Source organism: Copadichromis virginalis, linkage group LG6, assembly GCF_057382275.1.
Source record: "Copadichromis virginalis isolate Kocher_CV1m ecotype Utaka linkage group LG6, C_Virginalis_male_GT1.1, whole genome shotgun sequence".
NCBI lineage: Eukaryota > Metazoa > Chordata > Actinopteri > Cichliformes > Cichlidae > Copadichromis > Copadichromis virginalis.
In genome coordinates, this window is record NC_140623.1 from 24886513 (window position 1) to 24909192 (window position 22680).

The following is a 22680-nucleotide window of genomic DNA, read 5'->3' on the forward strand; positions in this document are numbered from 1 at the left end:
GGTGGGGGGAACTGTTACGTTTCTGTGTTGTTTGATCGGAGGGTGGTCACCTACATCTATGTCATGTTCGAGGACAGTAGTGCGAGACGGAGTGTCAGCGAACAGAGATGGGTAATTATTGATCAGAGAACACACATCGGTCTGGGCAGCCTCATCTAAATGTTTTAGGTGAGATTTCAAATTATCCATTATTTCAGAGTTTCTGAGTCGGGAGCAACCCTCAGCACAAACGAAAGCTAAGCCATCACTTTCTGGGCTATACTGAGACGTGGATGCTGGCACAACTACCGACACGGCAGACAGCGCAGCGGGGGATGAGGAGGAGTTTACACCTGCATCACGAACAAAATAAGGCTTCATCAGATTAACATGACACACACGACGCTTTCTCCTACGGTCTGGGGTACCTATAACATAATCTGTGTCACTCAGTTTCTCTTGGACAGTATAGGGCCCACAGAACTTTGCCTGGAGAGAGGATCCAGGAACGGGTAGGAGAGTCAACACTTTGTCACCCACTTCAAATTTTCTCTGCACGGACTTTTTGTCGAATTTCCTTTTCATTTTTTCCTGAGACGCGGAAAGAGCCTCGCGTGCAATTTCGCATGCTTTATGCAGACGCTCCCTAAAACAACTTACGTAATCTAATACGTTCTGCTCGGGGGTAGCTGTGTCGGACAGATATCTCTCTTTAAGCAGCCGCAGGGGACCACGCACTGTGTGTCCAAACACCAGCTCTGCGGGACTGAAACCCGTGGACTCCTGCACACTCTCCCTCACCGCTAGAAGGAGAAGTGGCAGACCTTCGTCCCACTCTCTTCCTGACTCGAGGCAGAACTTCCTCATCATGGCTTTTAAAGTCTGGTGGAAACGCTCAAGCGCACCCTGTGATTCGGGGTGATATGCACTGGATTTTTGATGCTTGATGGATAGCGATTTTAAGACCTGAGCGAATATCTTGAACATGAAGTTAGACCCTTGGTCTGTTTGAACTGATTTAGGCAAACCGAAAAGGGAGAAAAAGTTTACTAATGCTCTGACAATGGCTTTGACTTTGATAGTGCGTAACGGAATAGCCTCGGGGAAGCGTGTGGCGGCGCACATTAAAGTCAAAAGGTACTGATGTCCTGACTTGGTTTTTGGAAGCGGACCTACACAATCGATGATTATGTGCTCAAATGGTTCGCCTAAGGCTGGGATTGGATGCAATGGAGCAGGAGGAATAACCTGGTTGGGTTTTCCGCTGACCTGGCAAACGTGGCAAGAGCGGCAATATTTGGTCACATCAGTCTTCAAACCTGGCCAGAAAAAGTGACGCAGAATACGAAGGTAGGTTTTCCTAATTCCTAAATGTCCAGAGAAACTGTCATGTGCTAGGCTGAGTACTTGGTGTCGGAAATTTTGCGGTACAACTGCTTGTTGAAATACGTTCCAGCCAAGATCACTAGAGGAGGGAGGATTCCATTTGCGCATTAACACATCATTTTCAATGCTGTAGACACGGGGATTCTGATCGCTTGAATTTGCGGCATACGTTGCACGCCGGTTGCCTAGGCCGGGGTGTAACATATGGGGGCTCGTCCGGGATTGCCTTCGCTGGGGGGGTCCGAGGACCGCCCCAGCCTTTGTCGTCTGCTGGAGGGTCCGTGGGACCGCTCCAGCCTTCATTCGCTTTCGCTGGAGGGTCCGAGGGACCGCTCCAGTCTTCATCTGCCTTCGCTGGAGGGTCCGAGGGACTGCTCCAGCCTTCGTCGTCTGCTGGAGGGTCAGTGGGACCGCTCCAGCCTTCATCAGCTTCGTCCGTCTTCGCTGGAGGGTAAAAGAAGTTGACTTGCCTGCACAGAGTCCTGACCTCAACCTGACTGAACACCTTTTGGATGAATTAAAGAGTGGGAGCCAGGCCTTCTCCTCCAACTTCCTTGTCTGACCTCACAAACGCACTTGTGGAACGATGGTCAAAAATTTTCATAAACACAAATAAATTAAACCTTGTGGAATTAAAAATGGGATGCCTCTCAAGTTCATATGTGTGTGAAGGCAGATGAGTGAATAGTTTTGGCAATATACATTTAGTGAATGTGGAGGTGATTGGAGTTGTTTTAATGTTTGAAAATATCTATTTTTTATTATATACTTCACTTAGAATGTGGTAATCTGTAAATGAAAACACACAATTGGTGGGAAAATCAGTGAGCTACATAAAGTTGAAGGTTTACAGACATTCCTACTATTCATTCTGAGGAAACATGACCATATATGTCATTTTTAAGCACAGTTCATCCCACCCCAGTTGTTGTCAAATCTCAATGAATGTGCCTGCTACCAGCATGCACCAGCATGGCAGCAAGTACTGTAATTCAAGTAGATAGTGAGATGATTCACAAGGACGCAAAAACTGGAATGCTTGCATAAAAGTTAGTAGAGTTTATTCTCACCTCTTAGATACCTACACTAAATGGCACTGCAGTTTCATCCAATATTTGTTTTGTCATTTCAAACCTGGCCATTGTGAGTTGACAGTGTGAGTCATCTTTTAACAATAATTCCAAAATAGGTGTTAAAAATAGTTCATCATTTTCATTATCCACCTAAAATGGTCTGATTTCATTTATTCCATTTAGGGGAATTTCTTTGCTTCAACTTCTAGCTTTAGGTTCAAGATGGGCCAACATGAGGTTGTGGAAGTTTTGTTTTGTGAAACATGCTGTTAGTTTTGTTATACTTCCTCTTAATTAAAAGTCTAGTTCCTGTATTTTGTGTGTGTGTGTGTGTGTGTGTACATGTTTAAACATCTTTGTGATGGCAGAAAATTAAAGTATTATGCCAATGAGATGTCCTCACTAATATACGAAAGTACGCTCCTTAAAATAGGTTTTGCTTTGCAAAATGAAATCTTGCATATAACAGTAGAAATATTTTTTTTCTTTGTTGTGTGCAGGAAATATGAAATACTTTAAATGCACAGAACTCAAACTCAAGCAATAGACAGTGTTTGGTCACTCATATATGTATAAATATTTCTTTAGGGGAATTTCATGGAGCCAGATGATGTAAACTGTCATTTGATTTCTAACATTTGCTGGTGGTCACATGCCGGATATCATCTTTTCTTCACATGTCTCACTACATATGTTAGTTTTAATTTCAGCATCGTAATGGTTAACTTAAAAACTTTCCATTGAGGTCCATCACATGCTCTGTGTTTAACCATAACTGCTTTCCCTTTCTATATAGCGAAGGTGGGTGTGACCACAAAGGGACCATCGGTTAATAGGTTTATAGACCTTTGGTCATTGCATCCAATTTTTCCAAAAATCAATTTTAAAAAACAAAACAAAACAGAAAAAAAATTCATTACAACTAATATGGAAATATCTGTGCCTTTAAATGACAGACTTTTGCCCTCTGAAAGAAAAAAAATCTTTAGTCAGCATTAATTTGTTAAGTGAAGCAACAGTTAAAGTCTTTTTCTCTTGCTCAGACTTCCTTCTGCTTCGTGAGAATGATTGAATCGACGTCATGTCAGCAGACATGTTTGAGCTAGATGAGATTGCATCAGACTCAAGTCCAATAACAACTTTTGGCAGCTCACCCACTGTTGCTTCAGGAACTATCAGTCGCATAAGTAATAAACTGACGATCGTGCCTTCCAAAATGACACCAATGTAATCTAGGGTGCATAAACGCCAAAGGTTCAGTGTCATCAGTTCTGGGAAAGGATTTTCTGTCTCTTTTTAACATATATGCATTTTTTTTTTTACTATAATGCATATATGGCATGTGTACATGATCAACATATTCACAGTATACCCACTGTTGAAATACAGCAGGTAGTTAGCTTTTCTTCTTAAGGACTGAGTGAAATTAAGTTGGCAGTTAATTACTGAGGAGGCAATTACCATCTCATATGGAAAAGAAATGAAATTCTTTAAGAATAAAAAATACTGTAGCTCTTATAAGACTTGATGAGCGAATGTGATACTACATTTTACTTAGGAATTTAGCCACTTTTGCATTTTTCCCCATTTTCACTTTGTTTTCTATGAAAACTATGCAAATAGGTAACTTTCATGATGACTGAGTATGTGAGAGACATGCCAACAAACGGAGGCTAACATTCATCAACCAGTCATTCAAAAATTACATTCAGGTGTAAATTATATTATATCTGTGAATCAGTCACCACTTGGTCAATCTTTAAGCTTCGTGCAAGAGCTGGTGCAATACAGGAATGCAGACGTAGTTGGTTAATGAAAAAAAAAAAAATCTGAAGCATTCCTGTGGCATCAGTCGATTATCACAGAGTTTTAGTCACAGTGTTTTTCCACAAAGGTGATATATGTGACAAATCTTGATAAATCAGACTATTAGAGCTCTCAGTGTGAATTCCCACACCGGGTCTGAAAGTCCACTCTTGCGCAATCTGCAAGAAGTGAGTCATTTTCAGTTGGCTTTAAAAGCTGAGCCTCTTCAGGGATAGAGTCAAACAGCAGAGCAGCTGAACTGAGAGAAGAGAGGGGACCGGGAGCTGAAAGAAAGACAAACAGACTAGAAGAAAAAACAAACAGCTGTTGTAGATTAGCGCTTCAGGCTTCATCAGCTTTCAGAAGAACATTGTTATTTTTCGTTGTTAGTTTTTACAGAATTTCTAAAAGGCAAAATGATAAGCAACAGAATCATTGTCAGCTCCATCGTGGTGCTTTTGACCCTGCTGGCCACCTGTGAAGGTATGTTTTTTTTTGTCATTTAATGGCTTAATTTAGCAGTAACAAGCAATTTTATTCATGCTATTCTTTTTCATTGCATTAAATGTTTTCAGCATGCACTTTGTGACCATGTGCAACTGCTTTCTTCTTACAGGCATGGGAGTGGAACTGCACTGCCGTTGCATTCAGACAGAAAGCAAACCTATTGGCCGCCACATCGAGAAGGTGGAGTTGATTCTTCCCAACTCCCACTGCGAGGAGACGGAGATCATGTAAGAGCCAAAGTCTTCTTTCCATCTCAGTAGTGATAATTTTGCTTGATTTTGTCACTGTGATTTGTTGGCTTCAACACGAGTTCTCTATCTAAACTTTAGTTTTTTTTCACTGATTTGTGTTGCAGTGCCACACTGAAAAGGACAGGTGAAGAGGTTTGCCTTAATCCTGAGGCCCCCTGGGTCAAGAAAGTGATCAACAAGATCATGTCCAGGTAAGATTTTACCTAAAAGTATGCCAACACAGCAGTCTTTCTTTTAATAGGAAATAGAAACTAAGAAATTATCAAACAATGTTAAAATCCACTTTTGACACACAAATTAATTCTTCTTTACTGTTTCTTGTCCAAGCAGCAGACCCTGAGCTGAAGAACTGAAGCGACACAAGAGATGTGCTTCATGAACGAGCTGTTTTTTAACCAACAAAAATCACTGAAATCACCGTGTTCCTTTCACGAGATGAATGTCATCATATGCAACTAGCAGTACCACTCGCCTGAAAACCTGTTAAAAATGACAGAATTTTGATTGAAGTGTTTGTATCAAACACCTTATTTTTTTTACTTCAGTATATGTATTCTCCATGTATTCTCCTGTCGTGAAGAAAGGGAGGCTACCTATTTCCCTGTGTGTATGTATTTATGTATTTATGATTATAAGTGCTTAATTTTTTTTCTGTATTTATGAAATAAAATGTCAAATAAAATGTCAAATTGAAATAGCTTGTTTGCCCTTTCTTACATTTTATATTGCAAAACTGACAATATCAATAATAGGAGCAGCCAGATATTGTAAATATTCTGTATGGAAAAACACCCATTCGATGATATAGTAACATATATGACATACATTACATATTTTAATAGATTGTTATTACTGATGCATATTGTGTCTAAGTAATTATTTACTGTTGTAACTAGTTATAGTGGACCTACATTAAGTAGTCCACTGATTCCCACTTATGGCATAATACATAATAATCAAGTAATTGGCTTTTTGTCAGACCATGACTAGTTTTTCCTCTTTGGTCCTAAAACTGTAATTTTAGAGGGAACATCTATTATTGATGAGAATGTCATGAGGCCATCTGTCATCTGAAATGTGACAAGGAGATCCACCGATACAATTTTTTTTTTTGTTGGGGTCACAAGACAAAATTACCTCAAAAGTTAATTGACTTCACAGGTATATGTGTTATAATCTGCTTTTCAGGGCATGCTCACTTTTGCCAAACCACATTCTTGCTTTTATCTTTGCCTTTCTACTGAACACATGTCCTTGGATTTTTCTTCCTGTTGTTATTATCTCACTGACCCAGAAGTTCCCATTTTTCATCAGCCCCTCCTGGTTTCTAATCTCTGCTGGCCTGCATGGTAAATGGCCTGTATTTGTATAGCGCTTTATTAGTCCTTAAGGACCCCAAAGCACTTTACACATCCAGTCATCCACCCATTCACACACACTGGTGATGGCTACATTGTAGCCACAGCCACCCTGGGGCGCACTGACAGAGGCGAGGCTGCCGGACACTCGCGCCACTGGGCCCTCTGACCACCACCAGTAGGCAGCGGGTGAAGTGTCTTGCCCAAGGACACAACGACCGAGACTGGAAACCTTCCGATTACAAGGTGAACTCCCAACTCTTGAGCCATGATCGCCCCGTGCATAACACTTCCTAATCAGCCCTGATTTCTTATTTTATTTTATTTTTTAATTCAATTTTTAATCAAACAAAGTGCATATTTCCCATAGCCATGTAGCCAATTCCAAAGAAGTGAAGTTGATTCCAAGTGTTGAACTAACACGTGGTATTTTTCACTAGAATTCTCAATAAGAGCAAAACAGATGTGGATGGAAGTGAAGGGCCAATAACAGGCTGAAAAAAGGAAAAGGGGTGGCCAAATCAATACATTCTTTTAAAGAAGGAAAGTACTGGTCACCTCAGTGACACCAAAAGGCCTGAAACCTGGCAGAATACAAATAAAATGGATGCTTTTGGTTATTACATACAAAGCCAGAGAGACTAACAAAGAAGCTGCAGCTAAAAGTGGCTGCAGCAAAGGCCAGGCCTAGCAGAGCATCTCACGGAATGAAACAAAACATCTGGAGATATCCATCTGTTCTAGGCTTCAGGCAAAAAGAGACTGCAAAGAATTTCATTCGAAGCATTGAAAACAATCCGTATATTAGTTTTTCCAGTTTCAGTGTTGGGATAGGCTATCTCTTAGGAGATAGTACAATCCTTGGCTCCTTCATACTTTGTGTTAGCATATACTTTGGAAAGGTAGTGAATATGAGTTGGATAAGTGAGAAGGAATGGTTGAATCAAAATGTGAACATACATAATGAGTACTGTAAAATTTTAGTTTCATATATCAAATACTTTTCATGATTTTTTAAAGATAACAACCCACTTTCAGGTCTCTTTTTCAAACATTGAAATGTCAGGCTATGTTTGAACGCGATTATCTTAAAACTATTAAAGATAAAGGTCTAACATTTTCACTGATGTACAACAAAATTTTGAGTGCTCTACACCAACTGTGCATGGAAAGAAAACATATAAATAACAAGACAGCAAGAATATGTAAAAAAGAGGAATATATATACAAAACAAGAGGAAGCCACACAGCAGAAAGGCATTAGAGGATAGTTTACAAAGTACTTGAAAGTAGTGTAATGGACTCGGTCTGAGTCTGTGTGTGAGTGACCTGAGTGATGAGGGTTACTCAGATCATGGCTCAGATTAGTGAGTGGGTGGCCAGGGGTGGGGTGTGGGGGGATAGTCTTTCCTGACATTATGAGTGGTCCAAGGGAAGAAGCTGTTTTCCAGTGTTGAGGATTGGGACCTGATTGACCTTAGGCGCCATCCAGAGGGCAGCAGGTCAAACAGCTGTTGCGTGGGATGCACGGGGTCACCTGTGATGACCCTGGTTTTCCTGAAACAGCAGCTTCTGGGAGGTGCAGCCAATGACTCTTTTGGGTAGCAGCAGCTTCTGGTCCAGGTTATTCTTCCTCAAGGCACAGAGGAAGTGCAAACGCTGCAGGGCTTTCTTTACCTGGTGTTCTGGGTCCAGATGAGGTTGGTGGAGATGTGAGTACCCAAAAAACTGAAGGTGGAACTTCCACCTGTTTGGTTCTTTGCCTTATCTAACTGAATTTAGACCTTTTGGTGTGTTTATTACCATCTCAATAAACACGCCAAAGATCTAAATTCAGTGAATTTCTGGATTTGTTTGCCTAGTTACCTCTGTGGTTAAATAAATCATTATATTGCATTAGCTCTGCCATCTTTCCCCCATGTACCGTCAAGGCTGCTAGCAGCTAGTAGCATGTTAGCAGCCCTATAAATAGCATCTGTGCAGAGTAAACACAGAAAGCTTCCTTCTGGTTAGTTGTATGATTTGTTTGTGTCTGTTTAATACTAGAAGGCTGTTGCTTATCTTAAATCACAGCATGTGCATCTATCAGGATTGTTTTTGCTACTTGTTGCCCCCCATACTAAGACAGTGACTTCAGCAAATTCCACTTACAATATCTGAATCGAAGAGTGCAGTCCTAGGATCAGCTGTGATACTGTGCAGAACCCTCTAGCTCTGTATGCCTATGCAGGGCTTGTGTGGGATGTAAATAGTAGAGATGGACCGATCCGATATTACGTATCGGTATCGGTCCGATACTGACCTAAATGACTGGATCGGATATCGGAGAAAAATAAAAAATGTAATCCGATCCATTAAATATCACGAAAGCACCTCACAAAACTTGCAACACGCCGTAACTCACCTCAGAACGTTAGCATGTCGGAGCAGTATGCATCACGTGATAGAGCGGCTGTGGCATGCGGGACCTGTGGTCTGGATAGCATTTGGAGCTTCGCTAGCAACCCGGCATTTCATCTCCGACAAAGTTATCCCCGAGAGAAGTAAAGCAAGTGTGTAAGTCCATCTCTGAATGTTTGTAAAGCATTCCTGCGTTAAGCTTAACGAGCGACTGCCTCTCGCTCTCCGGCTGCTACTTCAATCGTGAAACTGCTTAATGATCAGCTGATCGGCTTTTCTGTCGCGAGTCTGTCTTTGTTTTTGGCCCACTTTGCACCAGAAAGAGGAAACCAGCGGCTGAACAACAGCAGCACGTTTAAGCTTGATAAGCTGTTGTTAGAATTTATTTAATATTACTTTCTACTAGTGATGGCCCGCTTGAAGCTGACGCTCCGGAGCGTGTGTCGAAAAAAACAACACACTGGTTCAGAAGCACTGTGTCGAGGCTTGCTTCGTTTGGCAAAAGTCACGTGACCAGTGACGTCCGAAGCTTCATTACGCACGTAACTGCTTCGGTACCTGATTCAAACAGATATAAGGAAGTGAATCATCCACGGGATTCGTGGAGTGTGTTGATGGTGACAGATAGCGACGAGGTGATCATTCCACTGACAGATATGGAGCCAGCGAGGAAGAGAGGACGTTCTGGCGTGTGGAAATATTTTGAGTTGATTTTGCTCAGTTCATTTTATCTGCCGAAGTGAAAAACTTGAAATGTCCAAAATCATGTTTTCATAATGTAAATATCATTACAGCATATGACTTTAGGAACACTTCCATGTGAATTAAAGCTGATGAAGACTACAAAAATGTATTTGACACTATACGTACATGACATTGCTACACAGTTTAGAAAATCATTTTGTTTATTGTTTTTAGGTGATAGTCTGCAGGACCCAGGAATACCTGCATATCTACCAGCTTGCAGTGTGGTTCCTGCACTCCACAGCCTCTTCTGTTCCATGCAAGTGGATTTTCTCCAGGGCAGGAGAAACTATTTCTAAGAAAAGAAACAGACTCAGCCAGCGCACAGTAACACTAATCCTCTTGTTAACTGTAAATAACAAAAGGGCTACCTTACATTGATCATGTTTTTACTTTGCAAGTTCTTGATTAGGGGTGGGTTTTGATTATCGCTTTTCTGATTACAATCCATGCTAAATTGAATAAAGTGATATTGATTCATTAAAATCCTGTGTCGATTTGTAAATTAACGTTATTATGCCTGAAACGCCAGCATCTCAGGTTAAACCTCACAACATGTCGTCAAACACCATGCAGCTAAAACAGTAACTGGGAGCAGGTTTACGGATTCTGCATACAAACGTGAACACAGAGCGCGGACCCGACGCGTCAGAGTCAGATTTTGGTGTGTCGTCGGGTCCGCGCTGTGTTTGCCTCTTTTTTTTTCGCTGGCTTCTGCAGCTGCAGGTTTCATAACTCTCTGTTTACATCTCTAATTAAGTCTCACATGTGTCAGCTTTCTTTTAATAGATACGAAATTATGGATATATACTGTTAAATGATCAGACTTGTAATATTTCTTACTGAGGCAAAACTTTCCAGATTCCAATCAAATTGAATTGGATCCTGTATCGAATCAAAATGATTCTACAAATCAGTGATGATGCAGCCGTACTCAGCTTCCTAAGCATTTTCCCTTTCCAGTTCACAATCAATCCCACCCCTAGGTCAAAAATATGTATAGGACAATTGGCCTAATCTAATATTTTGTATGAACCTGTCCAGCTGTCCAGTGATTAAACGACAAGTAGATGGAGGCAGGACTTCACAGCAGGGGCATACTCCATAATGTGCTGTGCATTATCATATGTATATTATATATATTGCTCACTTATTGTATTTACCAACATCAAGGAGTTATGAGCAAAGAAAGGCCACCATAGTGCATGTTTAAATAGGGAAAGTTTATTGATCAAAATGTATTACGCAAATACGCATTACATTTTTTTCAGCCCCCCAATCGAGAAAACAAAACCAATTACATGTTCAAAGCAACGGAACGGTGGCCCAATATCAGAGAGAACTCCACTCTTGAGTGAGCAGTGATAATTGAGCAGTCCGTTTTATTTTGCAGATTCAAGCTGCTCTTCAAAATTTTCACCACCAGATGTCACCGGAGAGGACTGTGTTGAAAAGCTTCGAGTAATGAACCGTTTTTCAATACAAGCTTCAGTGCTTCGGAAAGCTTCATTTGGCCATCACTACTTTCTACACCAGGATCTTTTTCTACGTAGCTGACGCTGGTAACTGTGCAGGGGCGGATCTAGCAAAGTTTAGCCAGGGGGGCCGATAGGGCATTAACTGGGAAAAGGGGGCACAAAGACATACTTTTCTTTCTTATTCTCATTTAAAATGTCTAGCTTTTAATAAATAATTATCTGACACACAAAGTTTTAATTTGATGTAAAATGAATAGAAGTCAATTACTGTATATAGTGACTATTAAGTCTAATATATATACCCTAGTAAGCTATAGTACTTTTTCCTTTGGGAAGGTACCATCTGTGCAGTCTGCAATTTTGTTGAAGAAAGATGTTGAATCTATTTAATATTTCTTAAAAAATAATTGATTTCTGTGCATTTTTTTTCCACACTGCATCAAATTAAGGTTGATTACGTCGATTAAGCATCATGAGGTGGCGCGTGAGGGGTGGTTCCCTATTTTTTATTTATTTATTTTTGTTGTTGCTGGGAGTTGGAACCCTATTAGTTAGGTTGCTTAATATTTACGCTAAGTACTCTTTAAAATACCAGAATAGGGAGGATGGTGTAGGTCTAAGTTTATTAGATTGATCAGTATTGCTGAACTATGAAATATTTTTTTTGTATACAGGTATAACAGAATAGCTTTAGTGTAGTTGTTGTTTTAAACTTGAGTATGAACTTGCAGACTTGCAAAATGCAGCAAGATATTTTAAAAAACAGTTTTGTTGATTAAAAAACACTATATCGGATTCATATCGGTATCGGCAGATATCCAAATTTATGATATCAGTATCGGTATCGGACATAAAAAAGTGGTATCGTGCCATCTCTAGTAAATAGAAACAAAATGCCAACCAACCATCAGCTTCACTTTCCTATAATCTGCCAGCACTGTCACAACTGTTTTGCCACTGATGCTTCACAATTAATCATCAATAAATCAAGAATGTAAATAAAACAGAAGAAGGGATGATTCAGTTTCTAGCTTATGTATGACCTTACATTTCATTTGCGCGATTTTTTAATTTCAGAAAGGTTTTGCAGACACGCCAAAAATACTCGTGCATCCAAATGCTGTTAATATTTACAACGTTACATTTATTAATGTTGTTATTTTTGTTTGCCAGTGGCTTGCGTGAGGATGCAGGCAAAGGGGCGGGACTGAGCGCACAGCCGGGGGTAGGTGCGGTAGTGCGGCGTACGATGCGTGCAGAAAGACAACACTTACAGCACAGGACACACAAAATGCTGCGTCCACGAGCTGTAACAAGCCGCTGGATGTGAAGAAAATAAAGGACCGGCTGACGATAACGCCTCCAGATTGAGTACGCTCTAGCAGGCTGCGTTTCTGCCGCAGAAATCATTCCACTAAAGCTCTTGTCGATGCGCTTTAGCTCTGCATGAGTCCCTTCGTTTGGTTTGCAGGTTCAGAACAAAACCGGGCGGTGCTGACTGTGTGTGGTTTATACAGTTTGTGAGTGCACCTTATCCGCGTCTCCGCACAGTCCTTGGCACCTCCTTCAGGATGGCGTTAACGATCTGCACGAGATTCACTGACGAATATCAGCTGTTCGAGGAGCTGGGGAAGTAAGGAAACGCGTTCTTCTTCCTTTTTGTTTCAATCATCTGGCATCATCCCTTTTGAAATGTCAGCTTGTTATGTAATAGGCCGCCTTGGTTTAGGGACGCGGATTTCAGGCTGAGTGTGTTTTTGTGAGTGTGCTTGTGCGCGCTGCTGATAAGTGCGGCGATGAAGCCTGATGCAGAGGGGTAAAACACTCTGATGTATATCATGCAGGCCTGTGCGATGGGATCCTATTTGTTTTAATCCAACATCTGAAGCCCTGCTTACGTTTTGTGCTTACGAAAGAAGACGCGTATGGAGCGTGTCGTCATCTGCCTCTATCCTGTGCAGTCTTTGATGCCTCGACCTTAGAGGTTCCACAGCAGGGCGAGGACCTTTTTTTTTCTTTGAAAAGCGAAACCAGGGAAAGATGCATTACTGTGGGTGAAAGCCTGAGATTTGCTAAAACACCCCTCCCTTTCTGCCTCGACCCCCCCCATTCCAAAGCCGCCCTCCTCCTCCTCCTCCTCCTCTTCCCTCGTGACAGAAATACACACTCAGTAATGCGACAGCAGACCATGTAGGCGAGATGGAGATGACACACTCCACAGCCAAGCAACCGAACCGTGATCACTCTTAGACCCAGGCAGGGAATTCCTCACCATTGAGAGAGAGCGAGAGGTGTGAAAGAAAGATCCACGTACCTGCATACTTGTGCACACATATGTATATGTTTTTAAGGTGGCTGGCTTGGTTTATATGAAAATATATGTGTGTGTATGTTTGTGGTCATGCAGCTGACTGACCTGCAGTCTGGTCGGCACCCAGTAGTCAGTGTACACAGTTCAAGATGTCTGAAACCAGCGTTGAATTTTACTGACAGCAAAAACTGTATAAGAATGTCCTCCCAGTAGCTCTCACCGAGTATTTTTACTGGAAGAGTTGATCACTGAAAGGAAACCTGGATTTCAAGTCTCCACCGAAGCCACAGCTCCCTTCAATTATGATCCTCTGCAGTATTCATCTTACACCATCTGGCATTAATAATGCACCCGTATTGCTTTCATATTACCATTTAACTCACTGATACTTTAAGCACAGTTTCACCCACACAGGCATTAGACATCTCTCTACTGTCTGTTTACAATACAATGATAGCGTTCCATTAGACAAGTTAGTAAAGGGAATATGGCAAAAAAACCCCACAACAACTCAGATTTGGCTGTTAAAGGACCACACGTGCCTGTCACAGTTTATCTATTGGACTGCATAAAAAAAAAAAAAAGTATGTATATCCCCTTCCTGTTCAAGCATCTTTTGCTGTGTAAGCCATCACAGAAAGGATTTAAGTTTGCTTTAATGTCTGTTAGTTTTAAGCTGCATATAAAGTATAACAGTCTGTTATTTTACACCCATGAATTGGATTTACATCGATTTTCAGGTAAAGAAAAAAAAAAAATTTTATATAAAAAATGGTGACGTCATTTGCAAAAAAGTGCGTTGTGATTGGGATGATTGGAATGATACATATAAACATTTCAGTTCAATAACAAAAATACATTTTAAATCAAAAGCACTGTCCTGTCATTGATGGTAGAAGTCTTATATCCGTTTACTATCTTCTGTGAACTTCAGTGACATAGAAACTCCTATCTGAGCATTTCTTCACCAAGACAATTTTCATCTTTGTTAAGCATTTTTACATAGTTACACAATAAGATGGTCCATACCAGAGACCAACAGTATATTACATTTATATTTGGAACTATATATTTTGAAGAACCCAAAATATCATGGGAAAGTGTTCAGTGTTTAACCCAGAACCGCATTTCTGCTATTGCCTTTTATTTTCTCTGAATTTAGTAACTGCAGGCAGTTTCACTCTGCAGCTACTGTATATTTTGTCCCACAGGACTGTATAGATGCACTTGACATATGCGTGCAATAGTGCCACGCGACTTAACCATACTGGACAGTCAACTAAAATTCTTATGTAACATGTCATGCTATGATCATTTCCTTCAACAAATCCCTATAAATTAGAGGTAAGCTTTAGTGGCAGGCTGCGCTCTCAAGAGGATGTTAGATAACATGTTTATGGTACACATCACTATATACTCAACAGCCAGTCATTAAACACACCAAAGACAAGAGTCAGCTCTTTCTTGTAAAACTGATTTCATCAAATCACATGATGTACAATTAGCACTAAATTAAGTGAAAGGCCAGAGTTCTTTTGAGATAATGGCTATTCTCAGCATCATCTTGGCAATACTTACTTACTTCTTACTGACTCTTACTGACGTCTCTGATGTTATATGGAATTAGACAGGAGGTTTGGTACGAAGGAGAACATTTTATTGTTAAGAAAAAGCATAGATAGACAGAGAAAAAGCTTGAGTAGCAAAGCCGCAGGCATGGCTGCAGTGCTGAGCAGATCTGAGGCAGGTGGACCACTCCTTGGCTGCATTTACAGATGAGAGATGCAGCACTCTGCTCCTCTCCTTCAAATATAGCTGACCTAGTTTTTTGATCTTCATACATGTGCCTGAAACTCCAGAGCAGCACGTGACTGAAACAAAAGAAGGCTAGTTGGCATGTCTGCAGGTGCTAACGGGTGTGACGGTTTAGGGAACGTGTACTGCAGGTGTGGTGTGTGAGAGTGAGTTACTGCTGCACCTAGACTTAGTACTACTAACTAATTTACATTGAAATTTCACTATTGTTTAATTAACTTAACTATAACGTCAGCTGGATTTTTAATAAAGCAAGATTATTTTAGTCAGATATATTTGCAGCCTTTTTCAGGGTATCTGGCTGACATTCATAGGCTCACTCAAGCTAGTCTTTTAAAATTAAGCTCAATTTTTCTGAACTTGTTTTGTTGTATGTTGACTGGTATGGATTATATCTCTTATTTTTACCTGTTGAGAATAAAAACCCTAAGTATTTTTGTGTGCATGTCCATTTTAGGGGCGCCTTCTCTGTGGTCAGGAGGTGCGTAAAGATCTCATCTGGTCAGGAGTATGCTGCCAAAATCATCAACACTAAGAAGCTATCTGCCAGAGGTAGGAACCACAAACATTTTCAAGCACATACAACAACACAAGCTGAAACATTCCCTGAGTGTTACTGACCTATGAGCTGAGCATTGCTCACTCTGAAACAGGCTTTAGGACACATGTTTGTGTGCATCTGATTAAACTCAGTGAGTGACTGACAGACAGTCACACAGAAGGGAAGAGACTCATCTGCATTTTGGATAGTTATGTTTTCTATGTTTGTAGAAAAAAACAACTGAATACGTGTCAAGTGATGTGTCATGCTGTAATTGTTCTGTTGCACTTTTTGTGATGTACAAATTCATATTTGTCCTCTAGTTTCTATGCAAATGTTTGTCCCATACAACCTTGTGTGTACGTATGTGCGTCCGTGTGAGTGTGTTCCTTATTGATTCAGGGCTCTGGCTGGTCTTGTTGTCCCAGGGGCAGATCTCTTGTGAAGCCGACCCAGTTCTTTCATATCCATCACTGTAATTGTAGCTGCTGGCCTGGTTGCCTCAGGCTTGGGATGCAAACATACACGCTCACAAACGTATGCATGCGCAGCCACATATGTGACCCAGGAGCCATTAAGAGTCTATCTGTGATTACTATCCAGTGATGTGTTGTGCTTTTACAGTTCCATTTCTTCAGCCAATAGATTTTGTTGCAGTGTGCTTGTTTGTGATAATCAGTGACTGCTGTCTACTACAGAAAATGTCAGATTTATGTATATGTGAACCATTCTTTCCAAACTACAATTTAGTTTGCAATAATTTACTTGAAATTAAACTGACTGGAGTGCACATGTTATATTTGTGTATATTTTGACTGTGATGAATCAAATGTGTGGTCTGTTGCTTAGGACCACCCCTAAGTAAGTCAGAAGAGGCACTAAGTTTTGATTGGTTGTTGAAGGATAAAAGCAACTCACTGGAAGTAAACTGCTTGTTGGACACACTTTGGAGCTGACAGCTAGTTACTTTCAGACTTTCCAGATACGGTTGCCTAGGTGCCCCAATGATGTATTTACTGTCATGTGATATGCCAATCAGTGATATCCTGCACTCTCATTGGGGGCTGCCTCAAATTTAAGATAGATGTATCTTGGTGTCTACCCATAACACATATAAACCTGTGTAAACAGTTTTCTGATTTAACCTCTGTAAACACTTTTGTAAATCTTGGTCATACTGTGTTTCAAAATGCAGGATTATCTGTAGTATGGTCACTGGCAGATGACTTATGTAGTAAGTCCCGCTCTTGCTTGTTACATCTAGTTTTCTTAAGCTAAGATGGTGACAGTGAAAACACTCATCTCAAGATTTCAAAACGGGACTAAAGAAACCAGTGGACCAGTGACACCATGGTAACTTTCATTCTGTCTGTGTCACCATATCCATATCACTTACTAAGCAAGCAAGGGAAGTAGCAGTTGTCTAATGAAATCTTAAAAAGGACATGTTTATATATTTATTTTGAGTTCTTTTTTATTTTCATGCCCATTTGCATCTGTCCTCTCTATTACTGCCATCTTGTGGCCACAGTTTGCTATTGTCTCTGGAAGCAGGATTAAGCCCACTTCACTACAATGCTACTAAAATCTGTACAGGGCCAGTGTTTTGAAGACATGGTCTTGTTCTGTTAACAATAGCCTGAGATCGTCAGTTAAGGGCCCAGCAGCTTTTTCTGGTTGCTTGCGCCTACAGAATCAGAACAAGTACAAGTTTTCCTTGCATGTTTGCAAAGGTGGTTATGTAAGGTGTAAGGAGTTATAGTGTAGTGTGAAAAAAGTTTTTCATAACTTCTTTTGCAGAAAGCCTTGATAATGGACAGAGGACATCAGCTGTTGCCATCTCTGGTTTAATAAAACAAGTTTAACAAATTAAGAACCCAGCAGCTCTTTCAGAATAACATGTATGTGAACTCACAGGGTTGACAGAATAAACTTTAATCAGCTGTTTTGCATTTTTAATTAATATTTTGAATCCCTCAGTAGATATTGACGGTTTACCATGTCAGACAGTGCAGACAGCTGTCATTTAAAAAATAAATATATATTTGATATACTGTGTTCCTGAGCTCATTAAAAAACGTTTATTTGAAGATTTGTGGTCCTTATTCACAACCACACTACAAAAATGTGATTTTATATACTATGAATCATTACATTAGATTAAATAGAGAATGAAGTATTGAAAATGAGCTGAGACTTAACCATCTGCAAAAATAATATTGTTCCATAAAACGCGATGGGGAACAATTTCTGGGGAATATGCGCTTTTTCTTTTGGTTGTTTGTTGATTGTATGACAATAATTGTGTTTTATGTCTCGTGAGGTGTTTAGTGTTTGCTACTACCTTTTACTAAAGGAATAGTTCTATAACATTTGCCCGCAAGTCAAACCACTTGTCATCGTTAGCTAATAGTAAATACTTTGATGATGACTACAGAAGTTATATTTTACACTTCTTCGACCAGGAAGGCGTACGGAAAGGTGCAGGATGTTGTTGGTTTACATAAAGGCAGGTAGCAGACAGGCAACACAAAACAGTATTGACACATAATTTTTAATGACAGTTTTGCTGCCATATCATGCTGTCAATATATAACATTTAAAATTGGTGCCTACTGTTATTAGATAGTAATTTCAAAGGAAATCCAAGAATTGTATCATTTCCAGATGACATGCAAACACTACAGACAATCACTTCTCTTCACATTCAGTGACTTAAAACCATACCAGTTTGTATCTCATACATGATGTAAGACTGTCATATTGTAATATCACTGCTAGAGCAACCCCATGCATTTGCATTCCCTAGTGCGCACAAGAATGAGACAACCCCGGGCATGTCTGAGAGCAAGATGCCCTCTGATGATGCTATACTACCTAAAAACCGACCAACCCAAAAAAAAGTAAAAGAAAAAAACACTAGCACCTGGTGTTGTGTAACTCAACTGTAAGCAAATGACTCAACCAACCTGATTTTCTTGAAATATCATAATAACAAGTTGATCTACATATTGCCATTTGAAACATGCCAAAACTAGCCACATAGGTGCTCACTCAGATAGAATATGCTCAATATTAGATAGACAGTCTCCTGGATTGTTGTTGCTACATTTTTCATTATGCATTTACTGGTGCTGTTCATTTCCATAAAATGTACAGTGGGGCAAAAAAGTATTTAGTCAGCCACCGATTGTGCAAGTTCCCCCACTTAAAATGATGACAGAGGTCAGTAATTTGCACCAGAGGTACACTTCAACTGTGAGAGACAGAATGTGAAAAAAAAATCCATGAATTCACATGGTAGGATTTGTAAAGAATTTATTCGTAAATTAGGGTGGAAAATAAGTATTTGGTCACCTCAAACAAGGAAAATCTCTGGCTCTCACAGACCTGTAACGTCTTCTGTAAGAAGCTTTTCTGTCCCCCACTCGTTACCTGTATGAATGGCACCTGTTTGAACTCATCATCTGTATAAAAGACACCTGTCCACAGCCTCAAACCGTCAGACTCCAAACTCCGCCATGGCCAAGACCAAAGAGCTTTCGAAGGACACCAGGAAAAGTATTGTAGACCTGCACCAGACTGGGAAGAGTGAATCTACAATAGACAAGCAGCTTGGTGTGAAAAAATCAACTGTGGGAGCAATCATCAGAAAATGGAAGACATACAAGACCACTGATAATCTCCCTCGATCTGGGGCTCCACGCAAGATCTCATCCCGTGGGGTCAAAATGATCATGAGAACGGTGAGCAAAGATCTCAGAACCACACGGGGGGACCTGGTGAATGACCTGCAGAGAGCTGGGACCAAAGTAACAAAGGTCACCATCAGTAACACACTACAACGGCAGGGAATCAAATCCCGCAGTGCCAGACGTGTTCCGCTGCTGAAGCCAGTGCATGTCCAGGCCCGTCTGAAGTTTGCCAGAGAGCACATGGATGATACAGCAGAGGATTGGGAGAATGTCATGTGGTCAGATGAAACCAAAGTAGAACTTTTTGGTATAAACTCAACTCGTCGTGTTTGGAGGAAGAAGAATACTGAGTTGCATCCCAAGAACACCATACCTACTGTGAAGCATGGGGGTGGAAACATCATGCTATGGGGCTGTTTTTCTGCCAAGGGGACAGGACGACTGATCCGTGTTAAGGACAGAATGAATGGGGCCATGTATCGTGAGATTTTGAGCCAAAACCTCCTTCCATCAGTGAGAACTTTGAAGATGAAACGAGGCTGGGTCTTCCAACATGACAATGATCCAAAACACACCGCCCGGGCAACAAAGGAGTGGCTCCGTAAGAAGCATTTGAAAGTCCTGGAGTGGCCTAGCCAGTCTCCAGACCTCAACCCCATAGAAAATCTGTGGCGGGAGTTGAAAGTCGGTGTTGCTCGGCGACAGCCCCAAAACATCACTGCTCTCGAGAAGATCTGCATGGAGGAATGGGCCAAAATACCAGCTACTGTGTGTGCAAACCTGGTAAAGACCTATAGTAAACGTTTGACCTCTGTTATTGCCAACAAAGGTTATGTTACAAAGTATTGAGTTGTATTTTTGTTATTGACCAAATACTTATTTTCCACCCTGATTTACGAATAAATTCTTTACAAATCCTACCATGTGGATTCATGGATTTTTTTTTCACATTCTGTGTCTCACAGTTGAAGTGTACCTCTGGTGCAAATTACTGACCTCTGTCATCATTTTAGGTGGGGGAACTTGCACAATCGGTGGCTGACTAAATACTTTTTTGCCCCACTGTATATTATATGTTACACAGTGCACATTAAATGTTTAGTGTTATACTCAGTTATTTCTCAGTTCTTAAAGTCTTAAATTAAAATGCTCATCGAATTCTTACCCAAAATGTAATATTTAAATGTGTGAGTACTGACTGAATAGTAACTAAGAAGGTTAGTATGTGCTCTATCTGTCAATCCATCTATCTATTGCAGCATATCTCTATCTTCTCCTCCATATCCTAACAGTCTTTTGCACGTTGCTGAGTGTAGTGTTTGTAATAGACACCTTGGGAGACGGATCAGTGTCTTGACACTTGCGTGGACAGATTTTCCAAAAATACTGCAAAGAATTATCTCACCACTTGTGCATGTGGGTCTCGAAGTGCATACGTACTTGCCCTTCCTCTTTCTTATGTGTGTTCATATAGAGGTTTATATACTCTGCATGCTGGCGTGTCAAATATGGACTTACCCTCTTTCCGCGATAAGCCCTAGCCCTTTGCTGCTTCTAGTTAAGTAGGCACACATGTGGTGGGCCTATTGAACCAGCCAGATTCCTAAAATCTGCAGTCCTGATTATGCAGCATTTGATTTAGAGCAGCAGATGAGTTAGTGAATAAGAGTGGAGAAACAGAATGGAAGAAAAGGAAAGGAAGCAGAGGGAGAGAGACAGAAAATCAGAGTGAGATAGAGAAGATGGTCAGTCAGTATTTAAGTGTGTGTTTGTGCATTCTGTATTTCTCATAGCTAAAAGCTTGCCTAGTTGTGTTGGTTTGTACTTTTAATTTTTAAAAGATGTGCTCTTGGGTTGTCGATACTGATATCCAAGTAAATACTTAATATTCAATGCCAGTTTTGATATCACAGAGGAAAAATGACAAAAAAAATTAAACTAAAAGTTGGTTAAAAAATATATAGATTAGCATAATACAAACAAACAAATTTAAGATTCTTTTAGGTAGTGCAAAAAACCCCAAAGTATTGTCATTGCTGATCAAACAGAGTTGGAAAGGTAGACTGCCTTTGTTTCTACTTGGTGCAGACTTTTCTCACCTTCGTTCTGGTACTTTCAGAGAAACATGACAGTTTTTAGACAAAAGAGAATGTGATCCTGTTAAATTACCAGGAGCCTGTATTAAGGCTACATACTGGCAGGATTGATAATCTTTGATGCCTATTTCTCCATGTTAATGTTATTAATTTATTATTAGTCATAGCAATTAGCCGCTGCCTTAATCATAACTTAACAGACAGCTAATGGTGCTATCAATTAACTGCTAATAGTTAAATTGCAAACATTAAATGTTATGATACTCAATTATCATATTCTTGTTTTAAAACAATAAATTATATATTACAAAATAAGTCCATACTTCCCAGTTGATATATTTTGTTATGTATCTATAACCATTTGCACACTGCCTTGGTCACTGACAATGTCTGTCATGTGACACTGTTTGTGAACGACTGTACTAAATAGTAACGTTATACTATTATTGGTTGTGATTACATACTATTTTTTCAGACATACAATCTCACAAAACGTGTTCTTTAAATGTGCACAGCATGGTGATTTCAAAAGAAGTGTTACTGTAGCCAGTACAAAAATGCTATGTTGCAGAGTCTGTCGTCTGCATTGCATTTTGAAAAGTGTAACCACCCCTGAGATTACTTTTGTCTCCTTGCTGACACCACCATCATTGTACTTGAAAATGTTGTAGGAGTGACATCACACTGTCTCGCTGTCTTTCTTCCTCTAACTCAGATGTTTTGAAATTTGAAACCAATTGATTTAGTGAGAATTGGTACTCATTAATACCAATGCAATTGGTTGGTATCTTTAAAAAATACAGAATTTGGCACTCAAGCTAATCAGGGGTTGTGTGCTTTCAGCTTTGTTGATATAGAAATTTTACAAAATTTTTAAGTATTGATTGATACCCCAGTATGCTCATTGCATTGTTTTGAGCATGGCATGGTGATAAGGAGATGGGCTGTGAATCTGGAAATCATTTCCAGCAAATTAGAGATGGTGGTTTATCTTCTTCTATCTTCTTTCACCTGGCACATGTTTGACGAAAGTCTGTACTATATGTGAGGAGATGACAATAAAGAGACAGCTGAGCCATTTGACAAAAATAATCATAATAATAAAAAAAAGAAATTAATCAATAGGTCTGTAGGACTAAAAACAGAGAGAAAGGGGAGAGGACTGTGGTTAAGATACACAGATATGCACGCAGGAGAGAAGGAAAGGAAGGAGGGATCAGTCAGAAGAAGGGGATCACAT

General features: G+C 40.2%; 2 protein-coding genes across 13 annotated transcripts in view; both read left to right on the forward strand.

The window, feature by feature from the left end:
- The first annotated feature begins 4471 nt into the window (after positions 1 to 4471).
- Positions 4472 to 5697, forward strand: LOC146707857 (permeability factor 2-like). Of its 3 annotated transcripts, none has more exons than XM_085459424.1 (4): positions 4472 to 4727; positions 4861 to 4978; positions 5107 to 5193; positions 5330 to 5697. In XM_085459424.1, the coding sequence occupies exons 1-4, from the start codon at positions 4661 to 4663 to the stop codon at positions 5340 to 5342; spliced, it is 285 nt and encodes a 94-aa protein (XP_085315550.1). In that variant the 5' UTR covers positions 4472 to 4660; the 3' UTR covers positions 5343 to 5697. The 3 variants fall into 3 exon arrangements, with proteins under 3 accessions (XP_085315550.1, XP_085315552.1, XP_085315551.1); XM_085459425.1 differs by having other exon boundaries at positions 4474 to 4727; positions 5333 to 5697; XM_085459426.1 differs by lacking the exon at positions 5330 to 5697 and having other exon boundaries at positions 5107 to 5197.
- Positions 5698 to 12196: 6499 nt separating this feature from the next.
- camk2d2 (calcium/calmodulin-dependent protein kinase (CaM kinase) II delta 2) overlaps positions 12197 to 22680 on the forward strand; it is a 45871-nt gene continuing 35387 nt past the window's right edge. For all 10 annotated transcript variants that reach the window (XM_085459429.1, XM_085459427.1, XM_085459432.1 and 7 more), the window contains exons 1-2: positions 12197 to 12615; positions 15566 to 15660. In XM_085459429.1, the coding sequence (XP_085315555.1) occupies positions 12554 to 12615; positions 15566 to 15660 (157 nt within the window). In that variant the 5' untranslated portion in view covers positions 12197 to 12553. The remainder of the gene's footprint in view (positions 12616 to 15565; positions 15661 to 22680) is intronic.

Excerpts from the sequence above, each read along its gene's own strand:
- LOC146707857 (XM_085459424.1), top strand. The coding sequence starts at position 4,661 with ATGATAAGCAACAGAATCATTGTCAGCTCCATCGTGGTGCTTTTGACC. Across the intron at positions 4,728-4,860 it reads CCTGCTGGCCACCTGTGAAG|GCATGGGAGTGGAACTGCAC; the intron begins GTATGTTTTTTT and ends TTCTTCTTACAG. Across the intron at positions 4,979-5,106 it reads TGCGAGGAGACGGAGATCAT|TGCCACACTGAAAAGGACAG; the intron begins GTAAGAGCCAAA and ends TTTGTGTTGCAG.